General features: G+C 44.2%; 1 protein-coding gene across 1 annotated transcript in view; it reads left to right on the forward strand.

Annotated features, from left to right (window-relative positions):
* Positions 1-20,060, forward strand: part of ADGRD1 (adhesion G protein-coupled receptor D1) — a 505,347-nt gene that overhangs the window by 342,383 nt on the left and 142,904 nt on the right. Inside the window, exons 16-17 of the mRNA XM_056820949.1 lie at positions 5,781-5,884; positions 12,613-12,724. Coding sequence (XP_056676927.1) covers positions 5,781-5,884; positions 12,613-12,724 — 216 coding nt within the window. The remainder of the gene's footprint in view (positions 1-5,780; positions 5,885-12,612; positions 12,725-20,060) is intronic.

The raw sequence follows: 20,060 nt of genomic DNA on the forward strand, positions 1-20,060 counted from the left end.
AGTGACAGAGAAGCTGTTAGTAATGCAGGTTAAATTTCAAAGAACCCTACCTATGTTTTTTTCCTTCTAGAGCATTGGTTCTCAACCTCTCAATTTATAGCAATGAGAATACTTAAATGCATACCAGGTATTTACATTCCGAATCATAACAGTAGCAAAATTACAGTTTTGAAGTAGCCACCAAAATAGTTTTTTGGTTTGGGGTCACTGCAACATGAGGAGCTGTATTGCAGGGTTACGGCATTAGAAAGGTAGAGAACCACTGTTCTAGAGAGTCAGCTGTTAAACATTTGCCAATACACCCCCTGCCTTTAACCCATCTCTACATGACATGGAATTAAGGCCCCTCAAGGTCCCTGTTGCCCTTCTTTGAACCCTTTCTGGCTTTTCAATATCCTTCTTTAAATGTGGTATCTAGACTTGAACATAATATTCCAGAGGGGACCTGTTGAAAGCAGAATCCAGTCTGGGCTTTCCCTATCTTCCCTAACCCTGGAAGCTGTGCTCTCTATTTTCCAAAAAGGAAAGCCTGCCAGTAGAAAGATGCCATGGTATGTAAGGGGTAAAATTAGGGGTTATTAACTGAATATATTATTTTGGTGGTCACCAGGGATTAATTCAATCCCAATAAAATACTCAATTCAGTTTGGGATTTCTATGGTGGTTGAATTACAGTAGAGGGAAGAAATTAAGAAGAGGGAGAGAAAAGAAATTTGGTCTGCTCTGGCAAGCCAGATAGGAGTTCAGAGGCCTAGGCCAAGGGGCCTTTTCAATCTAGCTTGGCTCCAATCATGAGACCTCCTCCAAGATGAGGGGCCTCCTAGGAGGATAGCATTTTAGGAGGTAAAGGAAAAAAAGGAATCAGACTAAATCACTAAGAATGCCGCCACGAGCTCCCAACATGGAAAGAGCCAACATGAGAGAGAGAGAGAGGAAGTGATGTGAAATATATAGACAGTTCTTTACATCACTTCCTGCATCTCACATGTACCAATGATAGCTTAAGCTTGATTTAGGACAGCCCAAGGGGTCTGTCAGTTGTTCCTGATTTGTCACGTGCTAGCACATGTCTGTCATAGGCCATCATCCTCAACAATTAATCCTTAAATAGGGGTGTATTCATTCCTGGTTGCTAGAATTTCTAAAGACTAAGCAGGTTTAAGTAAAAAAAAATTCACAGGTATAGATTTGCATCAGAATTTTGGCTATGCTGTGGATTAGCCATGTGACCCCAAGAGGAAAAGGAAACAATCTCTCTGCTCCATCTCAAGAAGCTTTCATTCTGGTTGGGGAGAGGAAGGAAGTTACAATATATAGGTAGGGATGGAGATAGAAAGTTCTTCCAAGAGGGAGAAAATGTTAACAATTGAGGTAGGGGAGCAGTTAGGCATCTCAGTAAATAGAGCAATGGGCCTAGAGTTCTAAAGATTTGAGTTCAAATGCCAGACACTTACTAGCTGTGTGACCTTGGGAAAGTCCCTTAACCCTGTTGGCCTTCCTTGGCTTCCATTGTTTTTGCCAAGAAAACCCACATGGTGTTTTGAAGAACTGACTGTAACTGAAATGATCAAACAGCACTGAACAAATATTATGTATAAGATTTATATTAAATTTAATTAATTCAATATATAACAAGAAATACATTTTATAAATTATAATATTATTATATCAATTAATATTATAAATAAAATATAGAATTTTAGGACAATAACTTTAGAATTTGTAGCCATGTATTCCAATTCTATTAAGTCACCAAACATTTATTAAACACTTACTATATGCCAGACACTATTGTGTCACTGGGGAAGAGACTAGAGCCCAGAGAGATTAAGTTTCTTGTTTAAGATCACACAGGAAGTCAGTGAGAGCACTAATTGGAACCCAAGACTTTTCGTTCTAAATCTAGCTCAGTTTACCATTTGCTATCACACTCCTTTATTTGAGGCTTTCAGGCAAAGGGCCACCTGAGATCTCATTTCCAGTACGGTCTCTTCCCGTTCTGGCATTCAGTGACTTCCTTATCCTAACACTAATTTAAGGATAAAGAAATCCTGGGTCCCTGGCATAGTCCAGATACCCCACAGCACTTAGCAGAAGAGCCTTTCTGCCTGCTCGCGATCATGTCGGCTCTGAAGCTGTGCCTGCCAGGAAGACATCTGCTTTGTTTCCCGGGGGGGAAGCATCCTAGGGCCAAGACAAAGGCGGCGCTGCATCCCATTTCTGAACAAGCTCCCGTATCATAGCAACAGTTGTCCGTCTCCCTCCCGCTGCATTTCTCAGCGCCTTCATCGTCTCCTCCATGGTCGCCTGCCTCGGAGCCCCAGGGTTCTTCGAAATTCGCCAGCTCCACAGAAAATGTGCAGCCCGGCCCATGGAAACTGGGGTGGTTTTAGAATCAGCAGGGAGCTAGGGGTTTGGGATGGGGTGGGTTGTGGCATGTCCCTGTGCCCCATTTCAGCTGCTTCTAAACCCCATCCCTATGTATGGAACTGAGGTTTCCCCTGGGGTCCGAACGCACTGCTCTTGTGGGCGACTGGTTTACACAGGGAAGGAATGCGTACGTTTGCAGGAGTAAAGGGCTATTAGGTTATCCCATCGACTAACACTCCCCCCTCTCCCCCCCCCCTCCCCCGCTGATTCTCCAATTGCTCCAGAAGACAGGCTTCAATAGCAACGATTCCCTTAAATGATGGGGGGGGGGGGGGGAGAACTTGTGCTCCCAGAGACTGTTCCTGCCTCTCTCTGAATCATTGGACTGGGGGAAAGGGGGCTGAGGTACAAGCCCCCCCCCCCCCCCCCAGTTAGGAACAGAGCCTGGACTGTCTGGGTACCTGCTTCCTCTTGGAGCTGCTCAGGTCTGGGGCACAGTGAGGCTCCCCCCACCTCCCTTCTTTCCTCCCTCCTCCCTCTCTCTCCCTTCTTCCCCTCCCTCCCTCTTTCTTCCCCCACCCTGATGTAATTGTAATAATGATAGGTAGCTTTCATATAGAGCTTTAAGACTTGCAAAGTGCTTTATATCTATTATCTCATTTTATCCTCACAGCAGATGCTATTTTTATCTTCATTTTATGGATGAGCAAACTAAAACAGACAGAAGTGGCATGACTTACCCTGATAGAAAGCCCCTGAGGTCAAATTTGAACTCAGGTTTTCATGATTACAGATCAAGTTTTCTAGGCACTGCACCACCTAAATGTCTGCTGTGTACCTGGCACTGTGAGCCCCTTGAGATGAGAGTGGTTTCCTCCTTCCTTCTTCCCTTCCTCGTTCCCTCTCTCTTTTCTCTCCTTTCTTTCTTTTCTCTCTTTCTTCCTTTCTCTCCCTCCTTCCTTCCCTCCTTCCCTTCCTCCCTCCTTCCCTCTCTCCCTCCCTCCCTCCCTTCCTTCCTTCCTTCCTTCCTTCCTTCCTTCCTTCCTTCCTTCCTTCCTTCCTTCCTTCCTTCCTTCCTTCCTTCCTTCCTTCCTTCCTTCCTTCCTTCCTTCCTTCCTTCCTTCCTTCCTTCCTTCCTTCCTTCTTTCCTCTTTTTCCCTTTTCTTCCACATAAGAATCAATATTATGTATTGGTTCCAAGGTAGAAGAGCATTAAGGGCTACACAATTGGGGTAAAGTGATTTGCCCAGGCTCACATAAACTAGGAAATGTCTGAGGTCAGATTTCACCCCTGCAAACCATACTGTTCATGAGGTTTTATTGGAAAATAAGTTACTGAAATGGTTTGCTATTTTCTTTTCCAGAGCAGCCCCAATTCTATAGATGAGGAAACAGAGACTGACAGGGTTAAGTGACTTTCCCAAAGTCACACAGTTTCTAAATGCCTGAGGTCAGAGTTGAACTCAAGTCTTCCTGACTCCAGATCTAGCACTCTATACATTAAGTCACCTAGCTGCCTCCTTGTACATGGAGAACAATAAATACTAATTCTTCTAGTCATGTGTAAGCTAGCTCTGTGCTAGGTACTGGAGATTACCCCCTCCTCCAATTAAACCATTCATAGGATTCTGAAATCAAGTTAGGGTAGATTTGAGTATTGAATGGTTAAGGCCAAGCATCCTTGCTCCTCTTTACATACCATCCTCTGTCTGGCCCATCTCTGTGGCTTTGCACAGGCTGTACCCCACACCTTGTGCACATGTTCTTCTTACTCCCACCCCTTAAAATCTGGTTTCCTTCAAATATGTACTTTGTGTATAATTATATACGTATTTCTTCATCATTGGACAGAAGCCTAGTGGATAAATACTAGACCTTTGAATCAGAAAGACCTGAATTCAAGTCCTGCTTTAAATACTTAGTAACTGTGTGACCCTGGACTAATTGGGGAACTTCTGTCTGCCTTGTTTTACCCCTCTATAAAATGGGGCTAATAATAACATTCACCTTTCAAGATTGTTGTGGATAAAATAAGGTAACAGAAGCAAAGCACTTTGCAAAACTTAAGGTGCTATGTTAAACATAATGAGAATAATATTGTTTTCCTCAATGGCTGGTACTTCATAGGCGCTTAATACATGGTTGCTGATTGATGGATGAATTTGTAAAGAAGTATTTATATAAAGAAGGAATGAGCTACCTTGGCTAGTTCTGTACTCTCTAGCAATTAGCTCCTCTCAGTTGCTTTTGATCCAAACATGGACATTCTCTGGGGTTCTATTGTCATAGCTCTAGAGCTGGGAAAGACCTGAGAGGACTTCCAGTCCAGCCTCTTCATTTTGCAGATAGGGAAACTGAGGCCCAGAGATGTTATGTGACTTTCTTAGGGTCACACAGTTTCTAAATACCAGAGCTAGTGTGATAAACCCAAGTTCTCTGATTTCAAACCCAGTTGTATGAGAGGAGCCATATTATTTAGTCTCAGTAGATCGAAAAGTCTAGAGTGTTTCATTCTTCTGATATTTCCTAATCCCAGAATAGTGCCCCATATATAGTCAATACTTAATTAGCACTTATTGAATTGAATAGGATAGTCACATATTAATGGTGTGGTGGTGGTGGGCTTGGGATCAGGAAGACTCATTTTTCTGAGTTCAACTCTAAACTCATACTCTTACTAGCCGTGTGATCCTGGGCAAGTCACTTGTCCGTTAGTTTCCGTTTCCACCTTGGTAAAAGGAGCTGGAGAAGGGACCGGCAAACTAGCCTGGTATTTTTGCCGTGAAAACTGCAAATGGGGTCATGAAGAGTGACTGAAATGACGTGGAGGAGAGACCAAACCAAGGAGTCCTGAGGTTTAGACCATGTTCTCTCATTAACTAGTGGTGTGATCGTGGGTTGTTAACTAGCTGGATTCTGCCCTCCAATTCCTAACCAGTTTGATGACCCAATATTGGCAAACCACTGAATTCCCCTAAGCCCCAAGCCTTGCTTGGACAGGGAAAATGGTACCTCGTGCTACATGCTCTGTAAAGCTTCAGATGCCGCGTAAACGAGGGCAGCACCCCTGGCTTAGAGCAGGGGCAGCCAGGGGGCTCCGTGGATAGAGAGCCACCCCAAGCGATGGGAGGGCCTGGGTTCGGACGCTTCCTAGCTGGGCGACCCTGGACAAGTCCCGTAATCCCCACTGCCTAGCCCTTGCTGCCCTTCTGCCTTGGAACCCACATGGAGTCCCTTTCTGGGCCGTCTCCCGGGGGAGAGGGGCAGGCGAAAGTACGGGACCCCTGCCTGTGTGTGGGGAGAGGGGCTTCCTCCGGGGCGGGGACCCGAGGGGGGCTTCTAACATCCGCGTCTCTGTCCAGCCCGCTCACTAACTCATCTTCCTTTTTTGGCTCCCCCTCTCTGCGCAGCTGACCCCAGGACACCAGGTGGCGCTCTCATCCATCAGTTATGTCGGCTGCTCCTTCTCCATCTTCTGCCTGACCATCACCCTGGTCACGTTCGCTATGCTGTCGTGAGTCATTTTCACTTTCTATCGACTGAGCAAACGTTCCCCCGGAATCTCGGCTGCAGACGCGAGTGGCCGCCCGCCCGCCATTCTTGGCGGGTTCAGCGGGGTTGGCAACATCCAAGTGATGAGCACCTGGAACCCCCTTAATTACATTCTCCATATGCACTGGTCACAGATCATTAGCTGGTCCCCAATTACTTTTAATTTCCGGATATGGGCACCTTTAAATAAATACCGGGTGATTTACTGGCAGCATCTTTGGATGTACTCTCCCACTGTTTAATCATTGGGGAAAGGTTTGTGTCTGAGTTCAGCCATTTATAACTGTGTATTTTGAGGAAGGCATCTGACCTCCTTGGGGCCTCAGTTTCCCCATTTGAAAGACGTTGGAGTTTGACTAGTTAGCCTCTGAGGTCCCTTATAATTCTAGATCTAAAATCTAAAAAACATCCTGTAATGCAAATTTGTGTAACTTTGGGCATATCACCTCCCTGGGCCTCAGTTTCCCCATTTGCAAGATGTTGGAGTTTGGCTAGTTAGCCTCTGAGATCTCTTACAACTTTAGATCTAAAAACTAAAAAACATCCTGTAATGCAAACTTGTGTAACTGGTCATGTCACCTCCCTGGGCCTCAGTTTCCCCTGAGTAGTCAGCATTGCTAAGGAGCAGCGCTGGGAAAAGGAGGCTGGATCTGGAATCAGATAACTTCAATTCAAATACCGACTTGGTGACTTTTCATTCATATATTCATTCAGTAAATATTTGTTAAGCACCTACTATGTGCCAGGCACTGTGCGAAATGCCATGCACTACCATCAGAGTGAGGAAAATGGCCCCAGGGTGTCCCTGTGGTACTATGGGAAAAGACTGGTCTTGGAAGCTCTGGAGTTAAAATCCCAACCCGGATACATACTATCTGTGTGCCTTTGGGCAAGTCACTGCCCTCGCTAAGCCCCAGACTTCATCTGCAAAATGAAGGACCAGATCAGAGGACCTCTAAGCTCTTTCCTGCCCTGAATCTCTGAGCCATTTTGAAGTCTTCCTTCGATGCCCAGGAGAGAAGGACATGGGCTGGAATGGCAGCAAGAGTTGTGGAGAACTCAAGCTGCTCTGTGAGGGAGAATGGGAATTACTCTAATTGTGTCTGAATGTAAGCCCTTTGAAGGTGGTGATTGCTTCACTTATTGCATTTGTATCCCTAGCTTCTAGCAGCAACACAATTGCTGTTCAGGTGTGTCCAGCCCTTTGTGACTCCATTTGGATTTGCTGGGCAAAGATCCTGAAGTGGTTTGCCATTTTCTTCCCCAGCTTGTTTTACAGACGAAGAAACGGAGGCAAACATATATATATATAATATTCATATATAACTTTATATTAATAATATATACACATATATACATATAAATACAGAAACACACACACACACACACACACACACACACATATATATATATATGGGGCAGCTGGGTGATCCAGTGGACAGAGAACCAGGCCTGAAGTTAGAAAGAAGCATCTTCCTGAATTCAAATCTGGTCTTAGGCACTTATTAGCTGTGTGACCCTGAGTGAGTCACTTAATTCTGTTTGCCTCAGTTTCTTCATCTGTAAAATGAATCAGAGAAGAATATGACAAACCACTTTAATATCTCTGTCAAAGAAACAAACAAATAGACTCAATGGAAATAACTGAAAAACAAATGAACAATATTCTCTCTCTCTCTCTCTCTCTCTCTCTCTCTCTCTCCCTCTCCTTCTCTCTCTCCCTCTCTGTCTCTGTTGTCCTCCCTTTCTCCTTCCCTTTCTCTTTGTCTGTCTCCCCATTCTTTATCTCTCTTTCTTTTCCTCTCTCTCTCTCCCTCTCTCTCTCTCCCTCCCCCCTCTCTCTCCCTCTCTGTCTCTCTCTCAGTCTCTCTCTCTCTCTGTCTCTCTCTCTCCCTCTCTCTCTGTCTCTCTCTGTCTCTCTCTCCCTCTCTCTCTCTGTCTCTCTCTCTCAGTCTCTCTCTCTGTCTCTCTGTCTCTCTCTCTGTCTCTCTCTCTGTCTCTGTCTCTCTCTCTCTGTCTCTGTCTCTCCCCCCCCCTCTCTCTCTCTCTCTCTCTCTCTCTCTCTTCCTTTCTGTCTCTGTCTCTCTCCCTCCCTCTCTCCCCACTGTCTCACTGTCTCTCTTTCCACCTACATACGTGGATTTAACTGCAAACCTTACAGCACTATATAAATGCTCCTTATTATGAGATTCATACTGTAGGATTTCAAAAATCTCACCAAGCTCAGACATTTTCTCCACTGCCTTCTTTTTCTCTGTTTCCTCTCTCCTTCCCTTTCTAGTGTTATCTGGGAAACCCAGTCCAGGTCAAGTCTAAAGATTCTGGAGATCCCCACCCCATCCCTTTGTCCCACACCAGCCTCCTCTCTCCTGGCCAACTTTGGGCCTCTGCAGTCAGGACGGTGTGGCCTCTGCCCCATCCCAGACAGCTCCCTGTTAGTGGATTCTGGGCCTCTTCAGGTCAGTGATCATTTCTAGGTGTCTCCCAGGACTCCTTCCCCACGAATGCCTGAATAGGACAATCAAATGCCGGGGTCTTCCCATTGGGAGGTGGCAATAGCATCATGGATGCTGTCCCTTAATGGGATCTGAGTTCCTCCCTCTGTGTATCAGGAATAAATGGGGAAGTGGGGAGAAACGGAGACGGAAAGACTCAAGAATAAGAATGTGCAGAGAAAAGATTTGGCCTGGCTGCTCGCTCACCAGAAATGCAGCGTGCATGTTGCCTCTCAGAGCTGCCTGATGCAGGGGAAAGGATGGCGCTTTTATTAACATCTGAATAGTAGCAGAGAAAGGAGTCCCACTTCTGTAAGGACTATTTAACACCCCGCTATAGTACAGAGTCTCTCTCTCTCTCTCTCTCTCTCTCTCTCTCTCTCTCTCTCTCTCTCTCTCTCTCTCTCTCTCTCTCTCTCTCTCACTCTCTCTCTCTCTTTTCTTGGCTGAAGGAGGATGGATAGGGGAAGCGATTGGGAAGCAGTAGCAGAATTTCTTGGGCCAGCCACTAGGAAACAAGTTTTAGGAGTATGGAAGCGCCAGGCACTGAAAATGGAGGATCAGTCCAGATGGGATGGGAGAGAAAATCTGGAAAAAACCTTATTTGCTATTTGGGGTGGCTAGATGCATTGTATGCTGGGTCTAGAGTCAGGAAGACCCAAGTTCAAATTTGACCTGCCACAGATAGCTGTAGGACCCTGGGCAAGACTTTTGCTTTCAATTTACCTCAGTTTCCTCATCTGCAAAATAGAGATTATAATAACATATATTAAAATACATATAATTATAATTTAATTTTTATCATAATTTATTATGTATAAATTATATATAAACATATATTTATAGATAATATATCTATATAATAATATATAATGTACAATATAATATTATAATATATAATAATGTATATTAATATTATAATAATAGCACAAATGGCACAAAACAACCCCCTGGATTGTTTGGGGGATCATATAATAATTGTAAAGTGCTTATCACATGGCAAGGGATATAGAAATGCTAGCTATTATTATGATTATTATTAGTGGTAGTAAACTGCTCTCACTAACATGGAAAGATAGAAAGAGTACTGGAATTTGGGACTAAGTTCCAATCTAGGGTCTATTACTTGCTATGTCAATTAGTCATTTTTATTATTTATTATTATTAAAATGTTTTTTAATAAACCTTTAACTTCTGTCTGAGAATCAGATTCTGTGTATCAATTCCAAGGCAGAAGAGCGGAAAGGGATGGGCAATGGGAGTTAAATGGCTTGCCTAAGGTCACACAGCTAGGAAGTGTCTGTGGTTTTTTTTTTAACCCAGGACCTCCCATTTTGTGGCCTGACTCTCTAACCATTGAACTAACCAGCTGCCCCTTAATAATAACTTATTATTAAGGAAGGGCTTACAATTATTATTATTAATTGATTAATTAAGGATGTAACAAAAGGTAAAGACACAGTCTTTGCCCTCAAGGACCTCATATTCTATTGGAGGAGCCAATATGCAAGCAGTTATGTTGTTTAGTATACAGTGTAAATGGAAGACCATCTCCCAGGAAAGATCTCCTGGGGAAAGCTGAGTTTCAGCCATATGACCTTGGGCCATGACTTCTGTCTCCATCTTGGCTCCTTATCTTTTAAATGGCAGGGGGTGGGGGTGGGGGTGGGGGTGGTCCCAGGATCCCGGAATGTCAGTTAGATCCTTTAATTCAATCCACACCTGACCATTCTTCAACTTACCTGACAAACCATTGCTTAGAAACCTGCAATGACAGGGTACTCACTACCTGTGGCAGCCATCCAATTTGGGACAACTCTAAATAGTAGAGAGTTTTTCATTCAAGAGATGTCTCGAAGGGATTTAGGTTTTCTAAAATGCGGAATTGAGGAGGACTTTTATGCATTCCAGGCACTGGGGGATAGCTTGTGCAACAGGAGATAAACTGTCATGGGGAGGGAACAAGAAGTGGGTCAGCTTGGCTAGAAGGGAAAGTGGTAATATCCTGCCCCCATCCTTCATCCTCCTGCCCCCCAAAAGAAGCACAAATCTTTTCTTCTCTTAGCTGAATAACCCCAATTCTATCAAACAATGGAATCATCATACAGCATCATTATGATCTTCTTCATTATTGTAGCTAACATTTATATAACACTTTAAGGTTTGCAAAGCTCTTCATTCATTCATTCATTCGTTTGTTTGTCTGCCTTCTGTCTTAGATTAGTTCTAAGGCAGAAGAGCAGTAAGGGTTAGACAGTCAAGGTTAGGTGATTTCTCCAGTGTCACACAACTAGGAAGTGTCTGAGGTCAGATTTGAATCCAGGACTTCTTGACTCTGGGCTGACTGTGTATCCACTGACCTACTTAGCTACTCCAAAGCACTTTACTTATATTATCCATTATCCAATATCCATATCCAATATCCAATAATATCCATCTATTATCTCACTAGATCCTTTCAACAGCCCAAGGAGATAGGTGTCATTATTATCTCCAATTTAAAGAGGCAACTGAGGCAGAGGGAGATGAAGTAACTTGCTCAGGATCACACAGCTAATAATAATCAAATAATAACTAGCATTTATATAGTGCTTGCAATATGCCAGATATTGTGCTAAGCACTTTACAATTATTATCTCATTTGATCCTCATGACAAGGTTTCCAAGGAAAGGTTTGTTGGGTAAGTTGAAGAATGGTCAGGTGTGGATTGAAGTAGAGGATCCAATTCTGACATTCTGAGATCCTGGGTAGGTGCTATTATTATCCCCATTTTACAGATGAGGAAACTGAGGCAGAGGTTAAGTGACTTGTCCAGGGCTTGAGACTATATTTGAACTCAGGTCTTCCTGACTTCAGGTCTAACACTATCCACTGAGCCACTTTCCATGACGTCAAAATCCTTCTGTATTTTTGTGGTCCTCCTCTGAATACCTTCCAAATGGACTGGATAGAATCTCTTTTTGGCTTTTTACGGCTGTAAATCTTATGACCTGGATGTCACTGGAAAGCAGGATCCCAGAGGGACCCAGAACAGAGAACAGCAGAGCCAAGTGGGCCCTTATTACACAGAATTTTAGAGCCACGAGTGCCCTTTCAGGAGACCCCGGAGGTTTGAACTTTTCATTTTATATGTGGAGAACCTGAGGTCCAGAGAATGCTGGTAGCTCGCCCAAGACCGCTCAGGTAGCAAGTAGCCCAGATGGGATTTGAACCAGATCCCCTTGTTAATTAGACCAGGGGTTTCCTGGATGTTGGCGTAAATGGGAATTCTGAAGCGCTGTGTTGCTATCTGGCATCAGGTAACTCCAGGTTATATGGTGGGGAATCAGGCAAGTTAGTTCCTTGCCCTTCCTGGCCCCACTGACAGTACTTCATCATTTTCATGGATTGATTTGCAGTTCGGTGATGCTTCTTTTTTTGCATACAGATAAGGGTTATTCCTAGAGTGATGCATGCCCCTGCCCTGCCCCGCTCTGCCTCTCAGAGCCTGCCTGTCTTTTCAAATTACTCAGGAGAGACTAGACAGGGCCACTCATGGCTGATTTCTTTTGGCTTTTTTCTTTCTCCAATGTATTCATCCTGGATTAATAGGGAAAGGAAACAAAAGCAAGCACTCTAGGGGCACATCCTCCCTTGTCATCCTGCTCCTTGGGAAGGGTGGCGACTAGATGTCCCTGATGGTCGAGTCAAAGCAGCCTTGCAGAGTTCAAAAGGACTCACTCTTGGGCCTGGAACATGCTATTCTTGTACAGAGTGGACTTTGTGTCCTGAGGCACATAGATGTCTAGTTTGGAACACCCAGAATGTCTCCAAAACTGAAGTGAACATCTCGTCCTTGGATAATTAGGGGCTGGTAGTTATGGTAGTTTATTTTCAGCTTTTAATGAAACCAATTGAAAAAAAAAAACATTATCTTTGGCAAGGTGAATGACTCGCTATTGCAATAGATCTGAGAACTTGGGTTCAAATTTTGCCTCTGATATTAACTGCTTGAATAGCTGTAGGCAAATCATTTCCCTTCCCTTGGGCTCACTTAGTTTTCCCATCTGTAAAATGAAAAGTTTGGCCTAGATAGTCTCCAAAGTCCCTTCAAGCTTTAGATCTATGATTCTATGATCTTATAATCAGGAATGCATCAGGAGACTTATGCTCTTACTCTGATTTGTAATCTTGGCTTTATTTTCCCTCCTCCAGCTCAGTCAGTACCATCCGAAACCAGCGCTACCATATCCATGCCAACTTATCCTTTGCCATTCTGGTGGCCCAGATCTTACTTCTCATCAGTTTCCGATTTGAGCCAGGAACAGTAAGTATTAAAAATAATAATTATTTTTGTGAATTAAATATTATATCAAAACCCTCCTGTGAGACCTATTCCTGAGAAAACTCTAGATTGGATCCTTCAAGGGATGGAGAATGATAAACACCCAGAAAAAGAAGTGGTGATTACACAGAGCTACATGACTTCATCAAGAATGTGTTATGCCAGACTAACCTTATTTCTTTTTTTGACGGGGTTATTAAACTAGAAGATGAGGAGAATGCTATAGATAAGATTTGCCTAGAATTTAGCCATGTATTTGATAAAATAGCTCATACTGTTCTTGAGAAAAGATGGAGAGATGTGGCCTAAAAAGCAATACAGTTAGATGGATTTGGAAATGGTTGAATGACTCTACTTAAAGAGTCGTCATTAATGATTTGATGTCACCTTGGCAAGGAAATCTTCAATTGAGTGCCCCAGGGATCTGTTCTTGGTGCTATTCAACATTTTTATCAATGATTTGGAGAAGGGCATAGGGAAGATGTCTATGGAATTTGGGGGTGACACCAAGTTGGAAGGGCTCACTAACCCATTGGGTGAATGAATCAGAATCCAATAAGATCTTGAAAGGGTTAGAGCTTTTGCTAAGCCTATTAACAGGTTCAGAAAATTAAATTCCCTAGCATTACATAGGGGAGGCATCTTTAAGCATCATTTTGTCTGAATAAGGGTCAGGGGGATTAAGTGGAATGCAAGATTAATATGAATCAGCAGTGTCCAATAAAAAAGTGAATACGAGTTTGAGTTTCTTGAAGAGAAACATAACTTTCAGGGAGAAGGAGGTGATGATCTCTTTGTACTCTGCCATGATAAGTTTTTATCTGGGTTATTAGGATCAGTTCTGTATGCCATGGTTTAAGAAGAACATGTATAAGGTACAGTGTCCAGACATGGGTAACCAGAACAGAGACGTTCCTCAAATTCATGTTGTATGAGAATCAGTTGAAGGAAGTAGGGATGTTCAGTCTGAAGAACACAAGACTCAGGTGGGACATGATAGCTGATTAGAGTTATTCTGCTTGGCCTCAGAAGGCATAAAAGAGGTGAAACAAGTTTAATGTCAGGAAATACTTGTTAACAATTAGAATTGCCTCCAAATGGAATGGTCTGCTTCCATGTCAGATATGAGAGTCGTCCTCCTTAAAGGTCTTCAAGCAGGGGCTGGAGGATGGGTATACTTTATAGTGAGAATTTCTTTTCATGTATGGGCTAGACTAAATTGCTTTCAAGGTCCCCTCCAACTCTTAAATTCTGGGGTCCATATGAGCAGTGGTTGTTAGCTCTGATAGTGCAAATGATAGTGGTAATGGGAACACAGCTCTAAGATTCAGGTGAGCAAATGTCACTTTATCAAAGAAGAAAACTCCCCCTTTTTATTTGCTCTGAAATAGGGATCAGAGGATCTCAAACATTCTTTCTATCTCTAAATCCTGGAATCTTTCATGAAAAATACAATTAGGTGACAGAAGCTATTGACACTCAGAAGTTCTACTTTGCATAACTAAATTGTAGTTATCACTAGGGCAGGGTTATAGGGTTTTGTTCCAAGATGGGGAATTTATAAGGGTTTGACACCACAGTCCCATGGTATGTGCATTTCTCTGCTTGATATAGTATAAGCTTTGTACTAGGGGTACTTTTTCTTCAAAAGTTTAGAACTATGTCTCCTGGTGGCCATATTTGAGGGATATCCCTTCCTGATGCCAGGTGCAAAAATTGTGAATTACACTCTGCTTCCTTATTGCCTCTCCATCCAATCCTGAACTCTTCTCTTGAGCCCTGGTTCTGATGGTTGAGCCTTCACCTTGTCTTGCCAAGAATTAGGGCACTCCATGATTTCCCAGTCATTTCCAAACTATGCTGTTATGTGCTTACAAATACCTTCCCCTTTCTCACCTCCTTCCCCTCTTCTTCACTACCTTTGGGTGTTGCTTTCCCACTTTATAATATAAATTCCTTGAGGGTGGAGACTGTCTTATTTGCTTATATTTGTGACTCTATAAACTTAGCACAGTGCCTGGAACATAGTAAACCTTTATTAAATGTCTTCTTTCTTCCTTCCTCCCTCTCTCCCTCCCTCCCTTTTCCCCTTCCTTCCTTCTTTCCATTCCATTCCTTCCTTCCTTCCTTCCTTCCTTCCTTCCTTCCTTCCTTCCTTCCTTCCTTCCTTCCTTCCTTCCTTCCTTCCTTCCTTCCTTCCTTCCTTCCTTCCTTCCTTCTTTCCTTCCTTCTTTCCTTCCTTCCTTCCTTCCTTCCTTCCTTCCTTCCTTCCTTCCTTCCTTCCTTCCTTCCTTCCTTCCTTCCTTCCTTCCTCCCTCCCTCCCTTCCTTCCTTCCTCCCTCCCTCCCTTCCTCCCTTCCTCCCTTCCTTCATTCCATCCTCTCTTCCTCCCTCTCTTCCTTCCTTCCTTCCTTCCTTCCTTCCTTCCTTCCTTCCTTCCTTCCTTCCTTCCTTCCTTCCTTCCTTCCTTCCTTCCTTCCTTCCTTTCTCCCTTCCTTCTTAAATTATTGAAGCTTCCCGATCCAGCGAGAAGCCTCAAGGTAGTAAGATAGAGGAAGGATAGAAGTTCTGGATGCCGCGAGGGGGATGATGGAGCCAACTTAGAGATATGAGGTGGCAGGAATGAGTCAGAAATCCAGGCCTTATTAATTATCAAGGAGCCACAGCAAAAACTCCAATCAGTGGACTACTCAGAAGGCCTATACCCGTCCAAAGATCCAAATTTAATACCACACAGGTCGGAGACATGATAGAGAGAAGAAAGTGCCTGGCCGTAGGCCAGGTCCCAGGTGGGAGAGGTAGATAAGGAAAGGAATCAAAGATGGAGCTTGGCCAGAGGCCAAGCTCCAGCAAGGACAGGCATCAGTGAGAGCTGAGATCCAAGAGAAAGAGAGAGGGAAGAGAGAGGGCAGAGCCTGCTGTGGTCCTGTATTTAATCTCTTTGATATGCAAATATACACAATACATAGGGATGATTATCATTGGTTAACGACAAGGTATAGGTGTGGTTTCTCTTAGCCAGGTGAGCACAAAGAAACCTGTTTTCCCACCTAACCTGGGGGAAGCTGGGGTCAAGGGTCATAGGCTTTCCCAACCATGCGCAAGACTGAGCATGCTCAAGACTGAGCATGCTCTCTTCTAAGACAATCTGTACATACTAACTGTTTCCCTTGCCCATAGCTAGGGGTGGACTGCTACAATTATCAATCAATTAACAAACATTTATTAAACACCTAAACATGTAATTGACAGGCAGAATTTGAACCTAAGCTTTCTCATTTCAAATCTAGAGCTCTTCCCATGAAAATGTATTTTTTGAAAAAATCCTCCATAAAGGGAGGTACTATTTAGAAAGAAAATGATTGACAGCATGACATCCATCTGGACCTTCTGAACTGCTGTTATGTGTGTTCCCTGAAGTTCAAGTTCAGCATTTATTCTAAACAGACACTTACTGAATTTCAAGGCCAAAATCATGTTCTCTGTAAGTCAGAGTAATCAAAGCCCATGGCTGCTTTAGCAAGAAGACCTGTCAGAGAAAAACAGTATTTGAAGGCTTTAAGGCAGATTTTCCCTTCTGTGAACTAAGAATGGAAGATATGGTTCAGTTTGCTTTGCAGAAAATTAGTCATCTAAATGGAATTCTGAATTGATCAATAAAGATTTATTACGTGCCTACCAGGCGTTGTGCTAAACAGTGAGGATACAAAGAGAGCCCAGATAGTCCCCACCCTCGAAGAGCTTATAATCTAACAGGGAATGGGATGGAAAAACAAGGAAGGGGCGACTGAAGCCCTTTGCTGGCTTGCTGTGGGGAGATGGGGAGAGCACTTGTCCAGATTCCTATTTGCTACATGGGCCATGGCAGTAGAATAGCTGATTGAGAACCCAAGAGGGACCCTTGTAACTTCATTGGGCCTTCTTGGCCTCCCCAATCTCTAAGCCAACTCTGAGTTCAGAGCAGCAAGGACTACATTAAAAACATTAGGTTTAACAGTCAAATCCTTTGCTGACTTGTCATGAGAGGAAGAAGTTGCAGTTCTCTCCCTGGAAAAGCTTAGGCTCATTGTTATTTTTATTTGTAAAAAAACCTTCACCTTCCATCTTAGACTCAATACTATGTATTAATTCCAAGGCAGAAGAGCAGTAAGGGCTAGGCAGTGGGGGTGAAGTGACTTGCCCAGGGTCACACATCTAGTATGTATCTGAGGCCAGATGTGAACCCAGGGACTCCTGTCTCTAGACCTGGCTCTTTTTTCCTGTGCCACCCCGCTGCCCCTTATGCCTAGTGTGAAGGTCTTGTGACTTCCTTTGTTTTCCTCCATGGAACTATCCTTGCTTTGGTATCAGTTGGAGGGTGATAGTGATTCCCGTCTTCTCTTTTTCTGGAGGGGCAGGAAACAGTGCTTTATGGAGTCTCAGCACTGAGAATGCAGCATGGAAATAAGGGTGAAAATGGATTTTCCCAGGGCTCTCTCACCAAGATAGGCCAGCGGGGACTGTGCTGTCCTCCTCGGACACCTGCCTTTGATCTCTCCTCCCCTCTCCCCTCCTCTCTTCTTCTCATCTTCCCATTTCAAATTTTCTATAAATAAAATGCCGATCCACCAGCATGGCCTGAAGCCTACCTCTGACATGCAGCCAGGGAGTGGGCGGTGCGGAGCTGACTGACAACTGGAGCCTCTGGCCTGTGTGTCTGCCTGCGCCTTTGGAAGGGAGACACCAGGGAGGCGGACTCTCCCAGCGCAGGGCCCCGAGCTTTCTTGGGCGGGGCTGCCAAGATCATGGTCTCTGGCAAGAAGCTGGCCACGTGATCTAGGGATGGGAATCCCGCTCATGAGCTGGCGAGAGCCGCCATCTTGTCACTATTTTGAATTGACAGAAATATCAGCCAGAGATCTTTCCTTGCCCTGTTGGGAAACAGAGCAGCCTCTAGCAGTGCCAGAGTGAGGAGTTAGAGTGGGCCTGCTCTGCAGAGACTTGTAAACACATGTAGAGGGAGCCAGTGGCTGGGGCCTGCTCTCCACTGGGGACTACTTTCAGAGGTGCACAGGCCTAGGCCGGGCTCCCGCACAAAGACCTGCTCCATACACTTGGCTTCAATTGAAATGAGGGTTTGTCTGGGAAAGACTTTTTTTCTCCTGTCTGTTTGGGCCATCGACCCCACCCCACATCTCTCCACGGGGTGCCCTCGGCCCCAAGGAGGGCTGCTGAGAGGGTTCAGAGCCCCTGAGGGCCGCGGCTCACCCAGGGAGGCCCGCTGCCTGCCAGTGGGGCAAGCATGTTGCCTTTCCAAACGCCCAACTAGCTAGTGGCAATCGGAAGTGTCTTTTCAGTAAATAGAGAATTTCAGTTAAGAGAGACCTCAGGGGTGCATGAAGGAGAATTTCCGCCAGAATTCCCCAGTATACCCGGCTATCCATATACGATCTATAAGGAGAGGAAACCCGCCCTTTCCTGGGCCGCCCATCCCCCCCTGAGCACCATCTTTTCTGAGCAGTTTCCCCTTCCGGTCAGAGGGGTACTACTGGTAAAACACTTTGCAGACCGTCCAGGACAACTAAATGCTAGCTATTGTGGTGGTTCTTAGCTAGAGTTTTAATTTGTCTCCTTGAAGATTTATGGCATGGAGTGTCTCCCTGTCCCCATCCTTCCTCTACAGCTATAAAGTAAAAGCCACGCCTTCCTTTAAATGGCTTTGCAACTGTTGGCACCATGGGTAGAACATTAGCGTTGAAGTCGGGAAGCCCTGAGTTCAAATCCTGCCCAAGAGGCTCTAATTGCAAGCCACTTAACCTCTTTCTGTCCCAGATCCCTCATCTGTAAAACAGGGATCAATAATAGCCTGCACTTCACAAAGTTGCTTTGTGGGTCAGATGAAGTAACAGGCAAAGTTCTTTGCAAATCGTGGAACCTGTATAAATGCTAGTGATTATTTCTTTGAATGAACATTTGGAATAAATTAAAGCATCCATTGTGTTTTTATTATGTACCAACTCTCTACTAATTGGGGTCACGAAGGTTCCATTTGCCAAACTCCCATGATGTAGTCAATATCAATCGCAAGAACAGAGGATACACACACACACAGACATACAGACACAGACACACAGACACAGACACAGACACACACACACACACACACACACACACACACACACACACACACACACACACACAGGCCCTGGCTTCAAGAAGCATCTGTTCTAAGAGGAGAAGATGCCATGTGTAGGGCAATGGTGGCCAAAGGGGGCATTTTGGTCTAGGAAGTCAAAGGCGTGGTGAGTGGAGCCAGCAAAGAGGCAATTGACAAACCATTTCCAGAAACAAGGGAGATCCATTTGATTATGGCTGGCAGAGCAAGGTGAAGCGGGTAAGGGCGGAGGGTACAGCACACTCACACTGGGCAGGGTCAATGGCAAGGAGATGGGGGGGGCAGGGATGAGCTGAACAACCAGATCTGCCCCAGGACTGGCCGCAGCCTTTAGAGTGGCCTCCATCATTCTGTATGCAGCCACCAAGAATCAAGGTGACAGCCAAAGCGGGAGAGTCCCAGTGCCTGGAGGAACAGTGCCCTGGGATGTGGTCTTTGGGGATCTAGTGGTCAGGAGCGTATAACCCCAGAGAAGGAAGCAAGAAAATGGCTGTAGTGGGTGGCTGGGCAGGGAGTGAAGAATCTCTGAAAATCCTTTGTTGTTTCTCCAGAAGGCTCTTGAGAATGCAGTCGGAGTTTTCTGAAAGATGCTGTGAGAAGAGAGAGAACAGACTTTCCTCATAGGTCATTTCTGGTGATCTTCCTAGCAATAGCCTGGAGATGATTCAGATAGCACCTACTAACTGTGGGACCTTGGGCATTAAATCAATGTCTGCCTCAGTTTCCTCAATTGCAAAATAGGATAATTATAGCATCTACCTCCCGGAGTTGTTGTGAGGATAAAAATAAGATAATATTTGTGTACTTGGACAAAAGCTGGCATATATTAAGTACTATATAAATATTAGCTTTTGTTATTATTAATCATTTTTGTTATCCTGTCTTATTTGAATATAGTTTTCATTTATATTTTGTCTCCCGTATTAGACTGTGATTTCCTTGAGGGTAGTGCTTTTATGTTTTTCTTTGTATCCATAGTGCTTAAAATATAGTAATTGGCACATAGTAGGTATTTAATAATTGCTTGTTGACCTAAGCTGCCTTTGAAAATGGAGATAGCAGCAGCACTTATTGCTATCAGGCTCAAATGAAGAAATATATGAAAAAAAAGAAATATATGAAAGCATTTGAAAACCTTAAAGTACTATAGAAATATTAGCTAAT

The sequence above is a fragment of the Monodelphis domestica genome, chromosome 3 (assembly GCF_027887165.1).
Source record: "Monodelphis domestica isolate mMonDom1 chromosome 3, mMonDom1.pri, whole genome shotgun sequence".
In the NCBI taxonomy this organism is placed as follows: Eukaryota; Metazoa; Chordata; class Mammalia; order Didelphimorphia; family Didelphidae; genus Monodelphis; species Monodelphis domestica.